Source organism: Lethenteron reissneri, chromosome 15 (assembly GCF_015708825.2).
Source record: "Lethenteron reissneri isolate LAM-NWPU_2019-01 chromosome 15, ASM1570882v1, whole genome shotgun sequence".
NCBI classification, from domain to species: Eukaryota; Metazoa; Chordata; class Hyperoartia; order Petromyzontiformes; family Petromyzontidae; genus Lethenteron; species Lethenteron reissneri.
Window position 1 is genome coordinate 12,176,629 of NC_083793.1, and position 24,875 is coordinate 12,201,503.

The 24,875-nt window shown below is 53.9% G+C and overlaps 1 protein-coding gene across 2 annotated transcripts in view; it reads right to left on the reverse strand.

The window, feature by feature from the left end:
- LOC133342730 (receptor-type tyrosine-protein phosphatase gamma-like) overlaps positions 1 to 24,875 on the reverse strand; it is a 166,945-nt gene continuing 142,070 nt past the window's right edge. For both annotated transcript variants that reach the window (XM_061552071.1, XM_061552070.1), the window contains exons 20-24: positions 15,555 to 15,683; positions 14,411 to 14,560; positions 12,512 to 12,654; positions 10,318 to 10,453; positions 1 to 642 (exon numbers count right to left, since the gene is read on the reverse strand). In XM_061552071.1, the coding sequence (XP_061408055.1) occupies positions 496 to 642; positions 10,318 to 10,453; positions 12,512 to 12,654; positions 14,411 to 14,560; positions 15,555 to 15,683 (705 nt within the window). In that variant the 3' untranslated portion in view covers positions 1 to 495. The remainder of the gene's footprint in view (positions 643 to 10,317; positions 10,454 to 12,511; positions 12,655 to 14,410; positions 14,561 to 15,554; positions 15,684 to 24,875) is intronic.

Consider the following 24,875-nt stretch of genomic DNA (forward strand, 5'->3'; position numbering starts at 1 on the left):
TCTCGTGAACAGCATATATTAAATATCGTCATCTATAATAGATAATACATCTCCCTAAGCTCGCGGAACGTGTTGGTTGTGGTTGGGCAGGCGACGGGGGCCGAGTGGGTGGGGGGAGCTCCTGATGCCACCCCGATGGTCTTGGGGGGGGGGAGGCGGGGGATAAAAGTGAAGGGGGGCCGGGAGTGGTGGCGGTGGAGGTCGTACATCAGCGCGACTCGTGCCGGTGTGCCGCTGACCCTCTGGCCATTAACAAACACGGCCTTTGCACCCCCCCCCTCCGATCGACTGCGAGTAATTAACGATTCCTACGCCACCTTCACCTCCCGCCTTCCATTTCTCATCCCCTCCGCCTCCACAGTCACCCCGGCTCCCCGCTCTGCAGGTGGATTCGTTTCGTTTAAAAAATAAATACGTTTTTAATTGGCCCGGGTAAAATATTCAATCCTTCTTGCTTTCTTTCTCCTCTCTCTCCACCCTCTTCGTTCCGTCGCCTCAGACGAGCGACTCCATGCTCTCGGCGGGGTCCGGTTCGTCGGGCAGGACGGCTGCTCCATTTCGGTCTGGTGCGGCACATCCGTTCCGGGTTTCCCTGCTCGCCACCAGGCTCAGCACCGCCTTGTAAAGGAACTGGTACTGCTCCTGTGCAACGGCAGACAAAGACAAAGATCCCACCGCGTGTAATCTTAACAGACTGTTGAAACGAGTGCTGTCAGCGAGCAGCACCTATTACAGCCGGTCCTCCGTACGAGCGGACGGGTGGCCAGCACCCCACGCCCGGCCGCCTTCGTCTCCCCAGTGGCGATGTTCACACACCACACCGGGTACTGATTTGAGGCTGAGTCGACCTAGAGGGAGGCCCAGCACCGGTTAATAAAATCGTCACCGGTGTTGACCGTGAGCGGGATTCGAGCTCGGGTCGCCTAATTGGCGGCGCAGGCACGTTAATCGCTGCGCCACCGCTCACACGTTTCCACGCACAGACACACACTACGCACGCAAGCGTGTCGTTTTGTAATTCCTCCAACATGCACCTCGCCCATGTACGTGAACGCATCTCTGCGTGGTTCATAAAGCCGGTGCGCTTCTCGTTTTCTGTCAGATTAGAGATCGCGGGGCATTTTTCACGGCTTCTAAGAGGAGGCATGGCCGCATGGAACGCACCGCGCGCATCCGCCGCAAGATGTAATTGAATGCACGATGGAGCCGCGATGCCGCAAGCCTAAGAAATCGGGTCCATTAAGCTAAAATGTCTTCTCGTTTTGCACGAAATTGCAGCTCTGGAGGCTCGTTTTAAGTGGGTCTACAAGCCCCCTAACGAGCCACGCGAAGGCGCCCCCCCGCAATCTGCCATCCGACGCGAAATTGGACTTGCACGCCAGCTCGCTGGCATTATGAACGGGGCCGCCGACAAAAAAAAAAGCGCGTCAATTTCAGCTAGCCGCTCATTTATTTTTCGTCGTTAACCACTCGTCGTCCGCGCCACCATAGAAAAAAGCAGGCGTGCTCCGTGCAACCCGCGCGGAGCTGTGGGGGTGGCCTTTTCGGAGCGATGAGTGCCGTGATCTGGGTGGAGGGGGGAAGTGGGGGGTGGCTGAGCACCGTCTCAATAATTTAACGCCAGTGACGCCGACGAACGAACGGGGGGGTCTCTGTGGTTGTCCATTTCTGCAGCGAAGGGCCCGCTCGAGGTGCGAGAGATTTGGGTGCCGAGCAATTAAGCGGCACGGAAGTGGCCCGGATGCGTGTTGAACTTCTTTCGCACCGTACGTAGCCAACCGTGCTAATCGGAAGTGTGGGAAAAGGACAACAAAGGCCTGGTTGTGCGGGGGTCACAGCACCGAGCCGCCACCACCGCGAGGCCGGGTAATAAATCTGGATTTCAGCCGCCCAGCCACACAGAGATTAAACCGGGTCCTCGAGCGTAGCGAGCAGACGGTCTCAGCCGGGCCACAAATGACTCGCTCACAGAGAGGTCCATAGACTCGCCTGGCGACCCATAGAATGATATCGAGATCCGTGGATGTAACGCGGATGACCGATGATAGCCTCACGGAGGCCGAGTCGGGATCAGAACCTGGGCGCTCGCCATTGCGGCGAGGCAGTGGGCCTCAGCCCGGTCGCCGGCGGCCGCGCAAGAATGCCCGGAAGTAAAATGTTGCCCTTCACGTAATTTATCAACATTCCAGCTGCAAGAATTCAAAACATCAGTGCGACAATGTGCCATGATTGCGTGGCGCATGAAAAGTTTAACCGACGTTCGTCATGGTTGGCAACGTACGTTCTTCAGTCACACCGTGTGGCCTTGAACGAACTAAAAATATATAATCGGTTAACATTTTGGGTAATGGCCCTTCTTCATAACACGTAGAGAAGCCAGAGAGACGGAGTGGACGATAAGAGCTGGAGACTGCATTGGCCACCTCTCTTATGAAGTCGGCGCAGCTGCCCGAAACGTCTACGATTATTTATATTCCCTTTTAAGACCATGGTGTTCTTGACAAGCACCGTTGAGTTTATGTTTTAACCGTGCGTGTGCACCACTGCCAACATAGCAGCAGCGGCATTAGCACCAGCGGCATTAGCAGCATCACCAAATAATTTATGACTAAAACGTTCACTTGGTGGCATCTTAAAAAGCAGTTATATGATATCCCCTTCCATGGGGCCGTGACGTTCTCCGGAGCAGGGCAATGCCAGCACTGTAGCATGAGTTGTTCGTGAGGATTCTTTACCTCGTGACGCAAATAAGAAATCCAGTTGGAGAGACGAAATTTACTTTAAATAAATTAAATTCCGTTTAGAGAGAAAGACAGAATGTAAACGAGGCAGCGACAAAGGGACGCGGTTAGTTTTTACAAAAAAAACTCAGCGACGCACACTTCTGCTGCGACTGTTGTTGATGCTGCTGCCACTGCCGCCCGCAGAGAATAAATGTTTTTGCTTTTTCCCGGGAGCCTCAATGATCGCCGCGGAGAGAGAAGATGACTCAGCACGGCCAGGCAGCTTTTTCTGCCTTTGTCTCCTAAGAAGCCAGACGGAGAATATTTACTTGTGGACCATGCAGGAGCCACTCGAGACTAATGGTCTCTCTCTCTATAGACTGTGACTACTACTATTTTCATTTTACGAGGTAAAGCCCACTGAGCAATTTCGAAAAGTGACTAGCATTGGCCAAATTTGCTCATGAAAAAAATAAAAATACCTGCAAAGTACTCAATTGGGATCACAGTAGCAGCATCATCGCCTCCAAACCGAGAAAAATCAAACAGCAGGACCCTCCTGAATGAGAGTATTGAAACTCGGTGAGGCTCTCCTGCATAAACAAGCATAGCAGTAAAACTAATAATGGTGATAGCGATTCATATAAACAAGGATCAGAAGCATTCCACTTGAACTCGTCAAATTGTCTCGGCGGATCGTGACGGACGGCGATGAGTTTAACGAGTTGCAAGCAATATGATCCCTAATAAAGTCGCTGGTGATTACAACTGTAGTGACATCGCGGACGTCATTGTGCGGTGCCGGCCCTAGAGAGGCATGGCGCGCGATGTACTCACATCACGGACATCACGTGCGTAGCGACATCGTGGAAGTCACTGTGTAATGCCAGCTCTTGCGAGGCACGGCGTGCAATGTATTGACATCGCGGACACCCCATACATGTGGGTGTAGTACCAGCCCTAGAGGGGCTCGGTGAGCGCTGATAGAGAGCGCTGAGTGGCACCACACTCGGCGTGCAGTGCTGTCCCCTATAGGAGGGGGTGTGAGGGTGCCATGGCACTCTGGTTGACCCTGGAAGGCACGTGACGGTAAAGTCTACACAGGGGGGCTCCAAGTGTGGGCTCGGGGTGGTCACATGTCGGGGCGAGATCTTGCTAGAGGATTTGAGAAGGTGGTCGTGGCCAAGGGCGGAGCCAGCCACGACCAGTCAGGATATAAACCGGGTCCCCAGAGGGACCGGGGTTCAGCGTTGCTGTTGTTATCCTGGAGATCTACGTTCTACGTCTGAGAAGAGTCACCAACACGTGGACCTGGACTCAAGCCGGGGTCCTGTCCATTGTAGATACTCCCAGATTAATTAGTGTAGTTGGCCTGGTGGTCCACCACCATAGGTTGTTATCTGGTAAAGGGGCAGTCACCCCTTTGTGTTGGTATCAATACATGTGTTACCTCCAAGGAGTACGTCTGTGACTCAGTTGCATCAACTACAACTGGTGTCAGAAGTGGCCAAACGCTATTTTACTGAGCTAGCCGTTTAGACTATGTCTACGCGCCACAGACTACGTACCAGGATGTCGGACGACGAAGATGAAGATCTCATCCCGCAAACAGCCCCGGGGATGGCGACCCCGGAGGATGGAGGTGAAGTGTTGTCGGCGGAGCACAGCACCGACCGGGCACGCGAAGGCTCACTGCCGGTGACAGACCACACACGCCCGCCTCGCAGAGCTCCTCCAAGCCATGGCGTCCATCTTCGCGGAGCTCCACCCCGCGAAGCCAGCGGTAGAAAAGGGAGCAACGGAGCCGTGCGGGGACGAAATTCCCGCCGCCATTTCCCGCCAAGCGGAAACCTCTGTGGCGCATCCCGTGCTTGCGACTGCCATCTTTTCAGAAGAGTGGAGCGTGGGGCCCGCCAAATCCGAAGCTGTGTCAAAATCGCTGGTGGACGTTCCATCTCTCCGGCAACGACTTCCCTTCGTGAAAGAATTTACAGCCATCGGAGGCGACTGGATCGCCTTCAAGCGGTGGTTCCTGACGAACACCGACTTGGCGGGGTGGATGCCACCCTTGATAATGACGCCATGGCGGTGTTTCTTATCATCTGCCATCAGAGAGGGCCACGCTGACTCAAGCTTTTGACCAAATTAGCCACCGTCGAACGTGCACCACAAGTTCGCTACGCGAAAGAGAGGGGAAACCGAGAGGCCCCTCGCGTTCCGTAGCGTACTTTTGGCATACGCGAAGGCTGCCTTTCCGAGGAGTTGACTCGTTGGTCCTCGAAAGACTGCTGGCTTTGGCTAAGGACCTCAACATCGTTCTGCCAGGTGTAGACGACGACAATCTTTCGTCTATCAAGGTTGCAAGATGCATTTAGGCTCAACAGCTCTTGCAACGGTACAAGGGGTTGGCAGCATGCACCGCGCCCCTGAGGGGCCAGATACACCTGAAGACGTGGAGCCCGTCCCAGCCTGCGCATCGACCCAGAGCGGAGGCGGGCGAGGGGACGGCATGGTGCGAAGGGCGGACGACCAGCGACGGCGGAAGACATCTCCTTGTCCCGTGAGCAGCCCAGTCGTGTGCGGGAGGATTTTGATTTTGATCGGGCCGGCCGGCCGCTCCGACTGGGTCAGTGGACGGAGCTGACCCATCGAGTGGTGGTCACGACCGCAGGTTCGTCCACTGTTATTGGATTTATAGAAGGGGTAGAAATTAGGATGCTCGTTGACACCGGTGCATCAGAGACCATCATTTCAGAGTTGATTTATAATATCTTGCCCCATAATTGTCGTTCCTTATGCCCTGTCGAAGCTCCATGCGTCGCCGCAAATGGTGGCTCATTGGGCATTATTGGGAGAAATAACAGTGGAGGTGTGCAATTTGGATGTCAAATTGACGGGACAGGTTCTTGTTTCAACATTCCTTGCTATTCCTTGCTTGCTCGGGACTGATCTTCTGGGAAGGATACCCCTGAAAATTTTGATTCACCAGGGGTGCCTGCAATTACCATCCGACCATCCAATGACATTCTTGCCTTGTCCCGCTCGCTTATGCACAGCTAACGCTACTGTACAAGCGCTTGTGCGTAGGACGGTTAGTCCCTCTACGATTGTGAAAGCCGCTAGACCAGGGGGCGACGGCGGAAGGAATCCTCTTGCGACCTTCTAATAAAGCCAGCCGTGGATTGACGTTAGTAGGGGCCCAGATGTTGGTACCCAACAATCAGGAACCCTTCATTCAGTTCCTTAACGCAGGGTTAGACACATCGGTCATCCAGGAAGGTACCGTGCTGGCTCATGCGTGGCCAGCGCTTCATGAGGGAAGCATTGTTGGCAGTGTGGGTGCCGCGTCAAATACGTGGCCGCACTAGAATCCTGATGAGGGGGGATGGATACGCTTTGTTCGGAGAATGAGGAATTGTCCGAGGTCCAGAGGGGGAAACTGAGAGTGTTTTTGCGCGAATTTTCGGATGTTTTTAGCAAAGGGAAATTTGATATCAGCCGCACTACGCTTTTGAGTCATCACATTGATACGGGTAACGCTGCTCCCATCCGGCAGAATCCCTACCGGCTGAGACCTACGGAAAAATAACATGGCTGGTAGTTGGCGAAATGTTAGCCACGGACATTATTTCACCATCCACCAGCCCATGGGGAACACCAATTGTAATCGTTAAAAAGCACGATGGTAGCTTGTGTTTTTGTGATGACTTCCATAAGCTTAATAAGGTCTCTGTTGCTGAAGCGTACCCTCTACCTCGAAAGGGGCGCGGTTCTTCTCTACTCTTGATCTCCTATCCGGGTCTTGGCAGTTGTCGCGAGACGAAGCCTCTAAGCCCAAAACAGCCTTTTGTACGCCACAGGGCTTGTTCAAATTCAATCGGCTTCCGATTGGTCTACATTCCGCGCTGGCTACGTACCAGCGATTAATGGAACTGGTTCTGGCTGGTCTCCAGTGGGATTCGTGCTTGATATATCTCGACGATGTTATCGTTTTCAGCCGTACGTTTGACGAACACTTGGAACGGCGACGCGCTGTCCTTCTCAAAATACGTGCGGCCATACCTGAAATTTAAACCACAGAAGTGTCACTTCCTCCAGAAATCGGTTCGGTATCTTGGCCACATAGTAAGTGAATTGGGTATTGCGACTGACCCAGACAAAACCGCGTGTGTTCGAACTTGGCCGACCTCCACGTCGGTGGAGAAGGTGTGCAGTTTCATAGGATTCGCATCCTATTACCGCCGTTTTGTCGTCAGGTTCGCTACCATCGCTAAACCTCTCCACGCCTTGACGGCAAAGGGTCATGAATTCCATTGGGGGGAGGAGGAGGAGGCCACATTTGTTGCACTCCGGGATGGCTTGGTGAACGCCCCTCCCCTCCGCTACCCCGACTTTTCCTCACCGTTCGTCCTTGATACAGACGCTTGTAACACCTGGAATTGGAGCTGTTCTGTCCAAAGTTTTCAATGGCGTCGAGAGTATTGTCGCATACGGAAGCAGAGTGCTGTCTCCGGCCGAACAACGGTATTGTGTCACATGCCGGGAATTGTTAGCTATTGTGGTTTTTGTGCAACATTATCGCCCCTATTTGTATGGTAGACGCTTTGAGGTGCACTCGGACCACGCAGCGCTACAGTACGCGCTGCGTGTTGAACAGCCATCTGGCCAACTTTCACGCTGGTTGGAGGGGTCCTCCAGGACTACTCTTTTAAGGTAACCTATCGCAAAGGCTCCTGTCACACGAACGCTGATGCCCTGTCGCGATTACAAACGAGCGGCGGGTGCACGTGTTTATCGGGCTCCGGGCGCTGTAAGCCGCCCAACGAGCACTCGCCCCCTCCCCTTGCGGCGTCGGCCGAGGTTGTAACATCTGAGGTGGCCGAGGGTCTGATGGCGCGTGACGCTGTCATTGGGTTGGACCACGAAGAATGGGGGCGCCTCCAGGTTGAAGACACTTCCCTGCTTAAATTGCGATGCCGTGTGAGAGAGACTGATGGGGGCGAGGATCGACTGGGTGTCGCCTCTGTCATTCTTAGAGGCTCATGCATTGGGACGGAAGATTGCGCCGTTATAACATTGTTGTGCCCACTGCTCTGCTGGGTAAGGTCATTTGGGCGGTAAATGTGCGCCTCCTGCACCTGGGTGTGCAGAAGACGTTGGCCACACTTAAGTTGGACTTCTTCTGGCCTGGCATGGCTGAGGATGTCGCTAATTTGTTGAAGGGGTGTGTGCAGTGTGCGCGGCGGAAGTCGCCGGCGAAACCCTGTTGTCCACCGTTGCAATCGATTCAGGTCTCCCATGTAAATTAACTAGTTGCTCTGGACATCCCACTACCCCTCGTGGGAATAAGTACTTGCTAGTGAGAGTCGAGTATTTTTCATGATGGCCTGTGGCCTGGCCACTCCCCAACCAGTCGGCAGCGACGATCACTGAGGCATTCCTCAATGGTCTGAGGGTGCCGGCCATGAATGGGGTTACTGTAGGCCATGGCATTCTGGTTGACCCTTGAAGGCACGTGACGGTAAAGTCTACACAGTGGCCCCAAGTGGGGGCTAGGGGTGGTTACATGTCAGGGCGAGATCCTGCTAGAGGATTCGAGAAGGTGGTCGTGGCCAAGGGCGGAGCCAGCCACGACCAGTCAGGATATAAACCGGGTCCCCAGGGGGACCGGGGTTCAGCGTTGCTGTTGTTATCCTGGAGATCTACGTTCTACATCCGAGAAGAGTCACCAACATGTGGACCTGGACTCAGGCCGGGGTCCTGTCCATTGTAGATACTCCCAGTGTAACTAGTGTAGTTAGCCTGGTGGTCCACCACCATAGGTTGTTATCTGGTAAAGGGGCAGTCACCCCTTTGTGTTGGTATCAATAAATGTGTTGCCTCCAAGGAGTACATCTGCGACTCACAACCAACAATTGTCAATGTTGTGGGTTTACTCTACAACACACCAGTGTGCTGAAGCTGTCATTAATTGGCGCGCTTTGTTCAAGTGACAAACCTTACTAATTGGCTGTGTCGGGTGGTGTCGGGTTTAACGACACATTTATATTTACGCGATTTAACCCGACAAAAAAAACATGATTGTAGATGGCGATGGCTTTGGGTGGCGCGGAGGGGGGGCCTTCATCCAGCAGAAGATCAAACATGGCTGATGACAGATCCGATATCCGAACGTTGAACGCGGTTCATCATCGGCGGGCCGAGTGCCAGAGGTAAGGAATCGCGATGAAGGAATTGCGGGAAGTGGCGATGGTGGCAGTGGAGGGCGGCGGGCGGCGCAGCAGCAAAGGTCGCCGCCGTTTGTTCTCGTTTCCACCGTAGTGGCCAGCGGTCGCTTTCGTCATTACCGATCATCTGCGCTTGCAGCACCGGCGGAACACTGCGCGTGGCGGTGGTGGCGGCTGTCTGGCTAAATGCTGGCGCCGCTCGTTGCAATGATCCATTAAGCGCTCCCCGTGTACTTATAATTGAAATGGAGTAAAATTAAACGGATGAGGTTTTTTTTTGGTTTGTTGTCGTTTTAATTGTGCGAGATTAAATGCACTTAAACTCGAGGATGCCTTCAATTGAAAGAAAATCAACACAATTAGAGCGTCTCGGAGTGAACAGTAATCAGTGCTCATGTGACGTGCGACCACTCTGCTAACGGGCAGCGGTTGGCCAGGAATGGGAGTCGGCCCGTCACTGGGCCCTGTATGAGAGTACTCAGGTGCACAGCCTCAACAGACTGTTGGGGCAAGTGCTGTTAACGAGTAGCACCTATCAAGGCTGACACGGCACACGAGGGGGTGGGTGGCCAGCCGCCTTTGTCTCCCCAGTGACGATGTTTACACACTGCACCAGGTACTAATTTGAGGCTGAGTCAAGCTAGAGGAAGCCCAGGACCGGTACTGATAATCATCACTGGTGTTGGCCATGAGCGGGAATCGAACTCGGGTCATCGGGTTCGTAGCACACAGATTACACACAGGTGTACACACCATTATCATGACCATCGCCGGCCATGGTCAATCCACTGCTGGGTGAAGGCCTCCCCATGGCACTACTGCCACCACTCATCACGATCGTCCGATGTAAAAATGCACCCAGCACCCGGACATGGAACCGATTTCATCACTCCTCATCTGGTGGTGGTACGTCCTCTCGGACATATTATTTATACACCGACAGTGCTGATACGGGCGGTAAAAAAAACAATATGATACGAATAAAACCGTCAGTGTTATAGCCTTGCGCGGCAGCGAAACTCGTCCCTGGTTTGGCGGCGTGCGTACGTACGTGTGTGTGTGTGCGTGCGTGAGCGAGCGCATGAGTGGGACGTGAAGTCTAGTGGTTAGCCCGCTGCGGTATGAACCCGGCGACCCGAGTTCGATTCCCGTTCACGGTCAACACCAGTGCCGATTATCTGAACCGGTCCTGGGCTTCCTTCCCTAGGTTGACTCAGCCTCAAATGATTACTCGGTATGGTGCGTATATATCGCCACTGGGGAGACAAAGGCAGCCGGGCATGGTGTTGGCCACCCAGTCTGTTAAGGCTATATGGGGGATCTTTTTCTTTGTGAGCACGTGAGGGCGTGTATCGGCGGGTACGTACCGCATCAGTGAACGTGCCGGGCCGTGCCAGCGACACCATCTTGGCGGCGAGGAACACGTCAGCCGAGCCGTCCTCCTCCAGCTGGTGCCAGAGCGTGGCGAGCGCCACCAGCGTGCCGGCCGCATTGCCCCCACACCTGCACCACCGCCGCCGCACACACCGCACACACGCAGCCGCTCGGTGGGGGCAACGCCGTCACCGCACCGCTCGCCGCGACGCGCGCCACACAACGGGGGGGCGTCGGTCACAACACTCGGTGATGGTGGAGGTTCGTGCCATTTCGGATCCGCCGGGCTGCCCCAGTTATTGCTCTGGGTGTGAGTATTCACAGTATTTTATCTCACCAAAGTAAGGCCCCAATGAGCTGCTGTGTAGCTCTTTTTCACAAGTGACATGACCATCACAAATGATAGCTCCACGAAGTGGCTTATCATCATCACGTAGACATTTATAGCCGTAGCCAAAAAACTCTGAACGCGTGACGTTGATTATAAATGTGGAGGGCAAAACCGGAGGAGCCAGATAAAAAATCCACGCGACCACGGGGAGAGAGATTTGCAAACTCCAAATATAAAGGTGTTAGGGTCGGGATAGAACCCACGACCTCCTGCACACCTGGCGAGGTAGTTAACTTCTCGCCACCGTGGCGGTACTCCTACGCGGCGTGTCTGATTGACTCACAGCGGACGTTACAGATTCCCCTGATGTCACTCGAAATGAGGAAGCCATTTAGTGCCAGAGACATGGCCCAAACTTGGCATATGTAACACTGCAAATCACTCGATCGGGATCCTCCACACAGCAGTAACAAACATCACCCTCTCCCGTGAAGCCACCGCAGACTGTTTCTGTGAAACACAGCAAGCAGCGCCTTCCTCCGTGTTGATCGCCTTGCTCTGTCGGAATGATAGCACCAATACCGAATGTATTCATCACTCTCCAGTCGCCGTTCGCCACGTTATCACTCTTCTATAGCTGCTGCAATAGTTCCCGTTTTCCTGTGAACTCGATTCCTCATTGATTCCTCGACCCATGTTGATGTCTCAGTGAAGCAGACACCCACTGTTTCATCTCATCCAACCACCATACTGCAGACAACAACATTCACTCAGTCACCCGCCCACCAATGAACTCACACACCCACCCATCCACTCGCTCAATGATACCCACTAACTCACCCACCCACCCACTCACTCTCACTCACCCACCCCCTCACCCACCTGCTCACTCACACACCAACTCACTCATTCTCCCACCCTCTCTCACACTCACTCTCACGCACGTACTCACCCCGTCACCAACTCACTAATTCACCCACCGACCCATGCACTCACTCACACACCCATCTACCCACCCACCCACCAACTCACCCACCCACCCATGGCATGTGCGTGTGTGTTTCTATGAGTCGGAAATGGTCGTCAAGTGGTTAGTGCACTTCGCTACGAATCCGGCGAACCTGAACTGGTCCTGGCCATCCCCTAGGTCTACTCATCCTCAAATGAGTACTTGGTGGAATGTGTAAATTTCACTGGGAAGACAAAGGCGGCCGGGCATGGTGCTGGCCACACCGCATCCTCACGTGCCGTTCCGGCCTTAATAGGTGCTCACTAATGGAAATTTCCACGATAGTCTGTTAAGGGTGTATGGGGGATCTTTGTCTTTCTGTGCCCTGTGTGTGAGTGCGCGCGTGTGTCGCTGTTGAACATGCGCTGTTGTTGTCGTTGTCGTCGTTGTTGTGTGCGCACGATCATTAGTTCCCTGCCCGCATGCATCGCTCCTGGCAGCGGAATTGCCTCTTAAGCTGCGCAAAGTGCTTTAATTTGTTTTTATCGCCCTGAGGCGCCGCCAAATTTGTCCCCGTACAGTGCGGGGGCGGGGGGGGGGGGGCTGCTCGGCAAAAATCCCCCCCGGTCTCGGTGGCAAAGATGGCTGCGAGGTATGGACGAGTCTCACCAAGCACGCAAGGTGCCTCGTCTTCAGACGGGTGGGCACGGTCGAGCGGTACGGCGTTCGCGGCCGAGGCTCGCGGTTTGAGCCCCGGTGGCCACTGTGCGTGTTCATGCGTACGACTACTGCCCGGCCGTGCGATTCGCCACGGACGGCGTAGACGTCGTAACGTCGTTCGCAAAAATGTAGCCACCGAGCGCCGGCCTGCGTCACGGTCCGCCGAGTACGCGCGTGCGGCACCCACTGGTCGTGGATGATGATTGGTCCGTCACGGGCCGCCCCCTCGTCCCTGGCCACGCCCACCAGCTCGAAGCAGCTGCTGATTGGAGCGTCCGGGTTGGGCCACGGCGGACAGCGCAGGTGCCGCACCTCCACCTCACGATCACCCTGCGCGGGGGAGGGGGGTAGCGCAGCGGGCTCGTGAACATGTCCGTGCGGACCTCCTGAGGGTCATCCCCTCTGTGCAAGTGCCGTGGTCACCACTCACGTGAAGCAAAATGCTAAATTAGTGGACTCGGAATACATTTGTGGGTTAGGTCTCCGACGTAAACGATCTGACTGAATTGCGCATCCTTAAGATCCCACTACCACCAATAACTTTCTGACCCGCCCCTCCTGGACATATGTGAAAAAAAGCTTCACAGCTCATCGAATTTCTTCAGGATAAAGAATCTGAAAAGAAAAAAACCCTCCACCAGCCGACACAGCCAAACGAATGAATCGTCCACGTGGTGGCGTCCGAGCGTTTAACGCGATGACGATCGTTCGAGCTTACTCACTGGTAGAAGTTCACGAACAATCCCACGGGGCAATGAGCTCAACGGCGTTCTGCTCGAAGCTAGGTCGAACAATCATCAGGACGCCATCCGCAAAGTCCGAAACCTACGCATTGGGTGAACTTGTTCGCAGGAAATCGTCAAACGTCGCAATTCCTGGAGATTGTTAAATAACTAAAAGTTGCTGTCACTGCTATTGTTTTGGTTTAATTTACAGCCTTATGTCAAGCCACTGCTGGACGAAAGCTTCCGAAATGCCATGCCGGTCAATGAGCTGCTTGATCATACTTCGCCACGGTGGTCAATGCAGGTGTGTTTGAAAGGGCCGTCCAGGGTTGGTTCAGATATCACTCGCCCAATGACATTAGCCGTGGCCTGGAATCAAACCCAGGTGTGCCTCCTTCACCAACTACACCACCACTGCCGCCCCACCATCGTTACATTTATATAATTGGTTTATCTCATAATTGCTTACGTTTGAGATCGAGCAATGAGAATCTTTCATGTTTAGGAGTAAGATCGATTGCTTGTGAAACCCAGAGGGATGGCGACATAATGGGGAAGCCTCCATCCAGCAGCGGACGAACCATAGACTGATGATGGATCGGGCTCACAGCACGGAGCTGGCTGAGATGCTGGGTATGAATCCGGGTTTCAGCTGGCCTTGATTAAACCTGGTACTGAGAACTAACACAGATTGGCTGACTGTACGTGAATATCAAAAGGCCACTTGGAGATATCTCAGAAGCAGTTCTGTGGTATCTCCTTTCACGGGCCATTCTCCAGCACAGCAGGGAGCTGCCTTGCTCGCTGCCAAAACGTTGATGCTCGGTCTCACGTCAAGACTGCGGCGGCATTGTCAACACAGGGCTGGGAAATGGACAAAAGTCAACAGGCATCCTCCACAGGGCATTGCCGCGATCAATTCCCTGTAATCGGTTAATTACCCGGAAGGCATTTCCATCATCGCTCGGAGGACTCGGAGAGAATTATTGAGTTGTGTGTGTGGTGGGAAGCGGTAGTGTAGGGCTAGTGCGCGCTGCGCTACGAACCTGGCAGCTCGAATTCAATTCCCGCTCATGGGCAACGCCATTGACGATTATCTGAACTGGTCCTGGGCCTCTCCTAGGTAGACTTAGCCTTAAATGAGTACCCGGTGCGGTGTGTAAAAACATCACCACGAGGGACACAAAGGCGGCTGGGTGTTACAATGGCCACATCATACCCACGTGTGCCGTGCCAGCCTTTATAGGTGCTACGTGTTAACAGGTCTGTTAAGGTTATACAGGGGATCTCTGTCCTTGGTGTTCTTGTTAAGCTGTATTGATGCGTTGACCCAGGATCGAATCCGCTGCGGGCGCACGTGCCTTGTCGGCCCTGAGCAGCAGGTCGGCGATGACGAAAGGTCCCTCATTGGCGAGCGTGAGACGGCGCTCGCTACGCAGCAGCACCGTGAAGCCGTCGCACGGCACCGAACTGCCCTCCCGCGCCGGCCAGTACGGGGCCTCCGCGTCCGCCTGCAACAACAACAACACCGCCCCACAGCGACCGTCACCCACGGAGACCGTCACCCATGGCGATCGGAACCCACGGTGACCGGCTATCGCCCACAACGATCGGCTATCACCCATGGTGACCGGAAATCACCGACGGCGACCATCGCCCACGACGACCGTCACCCACGACGACCGGCAATTACTCACCATGACCGACACCCACCAGGACCAAAATCACCCACCAGCCATCACCCTCCTAAAGCAACGACAACTGTCCATTACTCAACTACCGTGGTGATCGTAACAGACGATGGTGTTGATGAAGATTATAATGATAATGGTGGTGGAAGTGGTAATGATGATATTGGTGATGATGGTCATGGTGATGGAGATTATGATGGGCAATATGATTGTAATTGTAGTGACTGATGACTGATTATTGCAACGATAATGAATTACAAAAACTGAAAAAGATTTTAATGGTGATGGTGATGAGAATGACAGACAATGATGATCATGATAAATGATGATGGCCAAAATGATCAGGGTGGTGACACAGCCGAGGGGCAGGACGTTCGCCGCTTGTTGCAGAAGAGGTTCTGGGTTGGACTCAGGCAGGCTGCCCTGGTTAATACTGCCGGGTGGTTATATTCACCATAATGATACAACGTGCTGTCTGCTTCACTCACAGCGGACGCAAAATATCCTCTGACATTATTCGCAAGAGTAGGCCACTGTGCCGATGTCATTGTAAACATTCACCAAATTTGAAAGACTTACACGCAAATTACTCATTTGGGATTAGGCACAGAAGTGGCGATCATCGCACACCGAGTCACCGTGTCGCGCAGGGAGAGCTGCCACTGGGGGCGCCTCCCTTTCGAATGTGCCTCAATCCCAGTGCGCACAGCGCTCGCTCTGGCATGAAGGAGGAGGGCGGCTCTCTCAAAAACAAAATAATCATCATCATCTCGACGACGACCATGAGGGCGACAGTGCCGATGACGGTACGTACGGACGCGTCGTTTCCCTGCAGCATGACGATGAAGCGAGCGTTGACCTCCCACGTCATCCTCCAGAAATCCTGCGCCGTGTGCGCCAGCGGCCTCTGCGTGATGATGAACTCGCGCTGCTTGTTGAAGCCCTGCGGTCGCGCGGCACACGGTCCCGCGCCGGGACGATCGGGGGATCACACGTGGTGCTGTGGTACAATAGAAGCGGACTGCGACGGAATCACCAATCTTGCTGATGTTAGCCAATCAGATAAATTACGGGGGGGAGTGTCACACGACTACTCGATACAAACAATTATTGACGACGTAATCGATTGCCAACGAAGCAATTGACAATTAATAGACATTTTCAAGATAGCTGCCAGACCAACTTTGAACGGCTGCTGATTCGACTGAGCTGAATCTATACAATTAATCTCACAATGACCATCTATGGGCAAAGAAACGCCCCTTCGGCCAACACCAATGCCTATTTTCTTCCATATACAATAATCCCTCGCCACTTCGCGGTTCAAGTTTGGCGGCCTCAGTGCATCGCGGATTTTTCAAAAATATTCATCGAAAAATAAAAAAAAAATACCGCCATATCGGCAGCCGTATTGTGGAAAGCAGCGTTGTTTCATTGTGATGCGCGAGAGAAACGGTTTCCCAGGATGCCAGACAAAGAGAGAAACTCTCTCAGAGGCTTTGTACATACTGCACCCACGGGCACTCAGACAAGGCACGTGATTGGTTCCCGGCGCGAGATCGACGAATGAGAGCACGAGAGGATATACAGTATCCCGTGAGATGATTGGCTGCGCATCAACGCATCCTCTCCCAGCTTCTTCCCACACCCACAACAACAACAACAACCGCCATTCGCCACTAAGTGGCGGTGACGTCACCACGATGCTTGTGCCAGGCCAAGTGCACCTTGAGGCCACGTGAAGTGTCGAAAGCCCGCTGGCAGGAGGTCACGGGGCAGACCCAGGTGCCACGGGTCGACTGACCGAGATGACCACACATACACACACACATACACACACATACACACACACATACACACACATACACACACACACATACACACACATACACACACACACATACACACACACACACGGAAATTCCTGGGGGGGCCAATCCTACATTGCGGATTTTCACCTATCGCGAGGGGTTCCGGTCCCATTAACCGCGAAAAACGAGGGATCACTGTATGGGCAAATCTCTAATCGGTGATTTCGTCGGGTGTCCGATTTCACAGCATTACGGCGCTAATCATCGCCACGCCCCCCAGCGGCAGACTTGACGCCCCCTCGCAGGCCGGGTGCCGAGTCGCATGGCGCAAGGACAGCTGCCACTGGGGGTGCCCTTCAAAAGGCTGAGATGAGGATGCGATGCTGAGGCATTTATGCAAGCGCCACGATACACGCCAGATACACCACCGCACTCACCACCACACAGACACCACCAATCACCACTAACCACCACAAAGACACCACCAATCACCACTCACCACCACACAGACACCACCAATCACCGCACTCATCAGCACACAGACACCACCAATCACCACTCACCACCACACAGACACCACCACTCACCATCACACAGACACCACCAATCACCACTCACCACCACACAGACACCACCAATCACCACCACACAGACACCACCAATCACCACTCACCACCACACAGACACCACCAATCACCACTCACCACCACACAGACACCACCAATCACCACTCACCATCACACAGACACCACCAATCACCACTCACCACCACACAGACACCACCAATCACCACTCACCACCACACAGACACCACCAATCACCACTCACCACGACACAGACACCACCAATCACCACACTCACCACCACACAGACACCACCAATCACCACTCACCACCACACAGACACCACCAATCACCACTCACCACCACACAGACACCACCAATCACCACACTCACCACCACACAGACACCACCAATCACCACTCACCATCACACAGACACCACCAATCACCACACTCACCACCACACAGACACCACCAATCACCACACTCACCACCACACAGACACCACCAATCACCACACTCACCACCACACAGACACCACCAATCACCACACTCACCATCACACAGACACCACCAATCACCACACTCACCACCACACAGACACCACCAATCACCACTCACCATCACACAGACACCACCAATCACCACACTCACCACCACACAGACACCACCAATCACCACACTCACCACCACACAGACACCACCAATCACCACACTCACCACCACACAGACACCACCAATCACCACTCACCATCACACAGACACCACCAATCACCACACTCACCACCACACAGACACCACCAATCACCACACTCACCACCACACAGACACCACCACTCACCACCACACAGACACCACCAATCACCACACTCACCACCACACAGACACCACCAATCACCACTCACCATCACACAGACACCACCAATCACCACTCACCACCACACAGACACCACCAATCACCACTCACCACCACACAGACACCACCAATCACCACTCACCACCACGCAGACACCACCAATCACCACTCACCATCACACAGACACCACCAATCACCACTCACCACCACACAGACACCACCAATCACCACTCACCATCACACAGACACCACCAATCACCACACTCACCACCACACAGACACCACCAATCACCACTCACCACCACGCAGACACCACCAATCACCACTCACCATCACACAGACACCACCAATCACCACTCACCACCACACAGACACCACCAATCACACACTCACCACCACAAAGAGACCACCAATCACCACACTCACCACCACACAGGCACCACCAATCACCACACACACCACCACACAGACACCACCAATCACCACTCACCATCACACAGACACCACCAATCACCACACTCACCACCACAAAGACACCACCAATCACCACACTCACCACCACACAGACACCACCAATCACCACTCACCAACACACAGACACCACCAATCACCACACTCACCACCACACAGACACCACCAATCACCACTCACCATCACACAGACACAACCAATCACCACTCACCATCACATAGACACCACCAATCACCACTCACCATCACACAGACACCACCAATCACTACACTCACCACCACACAGACACCACCAATCACCACTCACCATCACACAGACACCACCAATCACCACACTCACCATCACACAGACACCACCAATCACCACACTCACCACCACACAAACACCACCAATCACCACTCACCACGACACAGACACCACCAATCACCACTCACCACCACACAGACACCACCAATCACCACACTCACCACCACACAGACACCACCAATCACCACTCACCACCACACAGACACCACCAATCACCACACTCACCATCACACAGACACCACCAATCACCACTCACCACGACACAGACACCACCAATCACCACTCACCATCACACAGACACCACCAATCACCACACTCACCATCACACAGACACCACCAATCACCACACTCACCACCACACAAACACCACCAATCACCACTCACCACGACACAGACACCACCAATCACCACTCACCACCACACAGACACCACCAATCACCACACTCACCACCACACAGACACCACCAATCACCACTCACCACGACACAGACACCACCAATCACCACTCACCATCACACAGACACCACCAATCACCACTCACCAACACACAGACACCACGAATCACCACACTCACCACCACACAGACACCACCAATCACCACTCACCACCACACAGACACCACCAATCACCACTCACCACGACACAGACACCACCAATCACCACTCACCATCACACAGACACCACCAATCACCACTCACCAACACACAGACACCACGAATCACCACACTCACCACCACACAGACACCACCAATCACCACTCACCATCACACAGACACCACCAATCACCACACTCACCACGACACAGACACCACCAATCACCACTCACCACCACACAGACACCACCAATCACCACACTCACCACCACACAGACACCACCAATCACCACTCACCACCACACAGACACCACCAATCACCACTCACCATCACACAGACACCACCAATCACCACACTCACCACCACACAGACACTACCAATCACCACTCACCACCACACAGACACCACCAATCACCACTCACCACCACACAGACACCACCAATCACCACTCACCACGACACAGACACCACCAATCACCACTCACCACGACACAGACACCACCAATCACCACTCACCACGACACAGACACCACCAATCACCACTCACCACCACACAGACACCACCAATCACCACTCACCACGACACAGACACCACCAATCACCACTCACCACGACACAGACACCACCAATCACCACTCACCACGACACAGACACCACCAATCACCACACTCACCATCACACAGACACCACCAATCACCACTCACCACGACACAGACACCACCAATCACCACTCACCACGACACAGACACCACCAATCACCACTCACCACGACACAGACACCACCAATCACCACTCACCACCACACAGACACCACCAATCACCACACTCACCATCACACAGACACCACCAATCACCACTCACCACGACACAGACACCACCAATCACCACTCACCACGACACAGACACCACCAATCACCACTCACCACGACACAGACACCACCAATCACCACTCACCACCACACAGACACCACCAATCACCACTCACCACCACACAGACACCACCAATCACCACTCACCACGACACAGACACCACCAATCACCACTCACCACCACACAGACACCACCAATCACCACACTCACCACCACACAGACACCACCAATCACCACTCACCACCACACAGACACCACCAATCACCACTCACCACGACACAGACACCACCAATCACCACTCACCACCACACAGACACCACCAATCACCACACTCACCATCACACAGACACCACCAATCACCACTCACTATCACACAGACACCACCAATCACTACACTCACCATCACACAGACACCACCAATCACCACTCACCATCACACAGACACCACCAATCACCACTCACCACGACACAGACACCACCAATCACCACTCACCATCACACAGACACCACCAATCACCACACTCACCACCACACACACCACCAATCACCACACTCACCACCACAAAGACACCACCAATCACCACTCACCAACACACAGACACCACGAATCACCACACTCACCACCACACAGACACCACCAATCACCACTCACCATCACACAGACACCACCAATCACCACTCACCAACACACAGACACCACCAATCACCACTCACCACCACACAGACACCACCAATCACCACTCACCAACACACAGACACCACCAATCACCACTCACCACCACACAGACACCACCAATCACCACTCACCATCACACAGACACCACCAATCACCACTCACCAACACACAGACACCACGAATCACCACACTCACCACCACACAGACACCACCAATCACCACTCACCATCACACAGACACCACCAATCACCACACTCACCACCACACAGACACCACCAATCACCACTCACCACCACGCAGACACCACCAATCACCACTCACCACCACACAGACACCACCAATCACCACACTCACCACCACACAGACACCACCAATCACCACTCACCACCACACAGACACCACCAATCACCACTCACCACCACACAGACACCACCAATCACCACTCACCACCACACAGACACCACCAATCACCACACTCACCACCACACAGACACCACCAATCACCACTCACCATCACACAGACACCACCAATCACCACACTCACCACCAATCACCACTCACCATCACACAGACACCACCAATCACCACTCACCATCACACAGACACCACCAATCACCACACTCACCACGACACAGACACCACCAATCACCACTCACCACGACACAGACACCACCAATCACCACTCACCACGACACAGACACCACCAATCACCACTCACCACCACACAGACACCACCAATCACCACACTCACCATCACACAGACACCACCAATCACCACTCACCACGACACAGACACCACCAATCACCACTCACCACGACACAGACACCACCAATCACCACTCACCACGACACAGACACCACCAATCACCACTCACCACCACACAGACACCACCAATCACCACTCACCACCACACAGACACCACCAATCACCACTCACCACGACACAGACACCACCAATCACCACTCACCACCACACAGACACCACCAATCACCACACTCACCACCACACAGACACCACCAATCACCACTCACCACCACACAGACACCACCAATCACCACTCACCACGACACAGACACCACCAATCACCACTCACCACCACACAGACACCACCAATCACCACACTCACCATCACACAGACACCACCAATCACCACTCACTATCACACAGACACCACCAATCACTACACTCACCATCACACAGACACCACCAATCACCACTCACCATCACACAGACACCACCAATCACCACTCACCACGACACAGACACCACCAATCACCACTCACCATCACACAGACACCACCAATCACCACACTAACCACCACACACACCACCAATCACCACACTCACCACCACAAAGACACCACCAATCACCACTCACCAACACACAGACACCACGAATCACCACACTCACCACCACACAGACACCACCAATCACCACTCACCATCACACAGACACCACCAATCACCACTCACCAACACACAGACACCACCAATCACCACTCACCACCACACAGACACCACCAATCACCACTCACCAACACACAGACACCACAATCACCACTCACCACCACACAGACACCACCAATCACCACTCACCATCACACAGACACCACCAATCACCACTCACCAACACACAGACACCACGAATCACCACACTCACCACCACACAGACACCACCAATCACCACTCACCATCACACAGACACCACCAATCACCACCACACTCACCACCACACAGACACCACCAATCACCACTCACCACCACGCAGACACCACCAATCACCACTCACCACCACACAGACACCACCAATCACCACACTCACCACCACACAGACACCACCAATCACCACTCACCACCACACAGACACCACCAATCACCACTCACCACCACACAGACACCACCAATCACCACTCACCACCACACAGACACCACCAATCACCACACTCACCACCACACAGACACCACCAATCACCACTCACCATCACACAGACACCACCAATCACCACACTCACCACCAATCACCACTCACCATCACACAGACACCACCAATCACCACTCACCATCACACAGACACCACCAATCACTACACTCACCACCACACAGACACCACCAATCACCACTCACAAACACACAGACACCACCAATCACCACACTCACCACCACACAGACACCACCAATCACCACTCACCAACACACAGACACCACCAATCACCACACTCACCACCACACAGACACCACCAATCACCACACTCACCACCACACAGACACCACCAATCACCACTCACCAACACACAGACACCACCAATCACCACTCACCAACACACAGACACCACCAATCACCACACTCACTACCACAAAGACACCACCAATCACCACACTCACCACCACACACACCACCAATCACCACACTCACCACCACAAAGACACCACCAATCGCCACACTCACCACCACAAAGACACCACCAATCACTACACTCACCACCACACAGACACCACCAATCACCACACTCACCACCACACACACCACCAATCACCACACTCACCACCACAAAGACACCACCAATCACTACACTCACCACCACACAGACACCACCAATCACCACTCACCAACACACAGATACCACCAATCACCACACTCACCACCACACAGACACCACCAATCACCACACTCACCACCACACACACCACCAATCACCACACTCACCACCACAAAGACACCACCAATCACTACACTCACCACCACACAGACACCACCAATCACCACACTCACCACCACACACACCACCAATCACCACACTCACCACCACACAGACACCACCAATCACCACACTCACCACCACAAAGACACCACCAATCACCACACTCACCACCACACAGACACCACCAATCACCACACTCACCACCACACAGACACCACCAATCACCACACTCACCACCACACAGACACCACCAATCACCACACTCACCACCACACAGACACCACCAATCACCACTCACCACCACACAGACACCACCAATTACCACACTCACCACCACACAAACACCACCAATCACCACTCACCACCACACAGACACCACCAATCACCACATTCACCATCACACCACCACACACTCAATCACCTCTCACTGCTCACATCTCACCAACCGTACCAGACACGCCTCAACAATCACCTCACGAGCCACCTCTGAATCTCCTCGTCGGCCTCTGGCCTCACGGTTCCCTCCACGATCATCAATAGGATCCATAAATCTTGGCTAAATCAGCCGGTAAAAATCTCAGAAATCATCGATCATCGCGTTTCAATCTGAGCCGCCGATCAATTCGTTTAATCTTGGCCGGCCATTACGTCCCAACAGCTCCACGGCAACGCGCCTCCTCTCGGCCATCGATCTTCCATTCCACCCCCCACTCTACCCCCTCCACCCCGCCCTCTCCTTACCCCCCCGCCCCACACCGGACAAACCCCTGGAATGTGGATCGCTCATTTGTTAGCTTCACTTTGCGTCGGGTGTGGGTTTTTGTTTTGCACGTTTGCAGCTGATCACTAGGCTCCCTCCCTCCCTGTCACCCCCTCAGCTCCCCCGTACTCCGCGGGGGGGAGATGTCAGGACTCGCGAGGTTGGCGGCAGCGGAGAGACAGCCGTCACCAGCGGCAGCGCAGTGCCGGAGCTTACACGGGGCGAGCGGCTTCGTGGCAGAGAGGCCTCCTCCATCGAGGCGCCAGCGGCTCGTGTGTTCAAATCGCCGTCACCAGTTCTTCCGGCCCCGCTAATTGTGCACCCGTGTGCCTGTCCGGCAAAATAAATCCCACTGACACGGACGCAGGAGCAGTGACACTGCTGCTGCTGTTTTGTTTGGGATTTCTGGGAGGCTTGGCTGTTGCATCTGGCATGGATCGGCGCAAATCCGGTGCAGGCGGTTGTTGAATGGAGCAAAGTCACTCTCCTGCACGCTCGCTTAATCTCCTTCTCCTCCTCCTCCTCTTGAG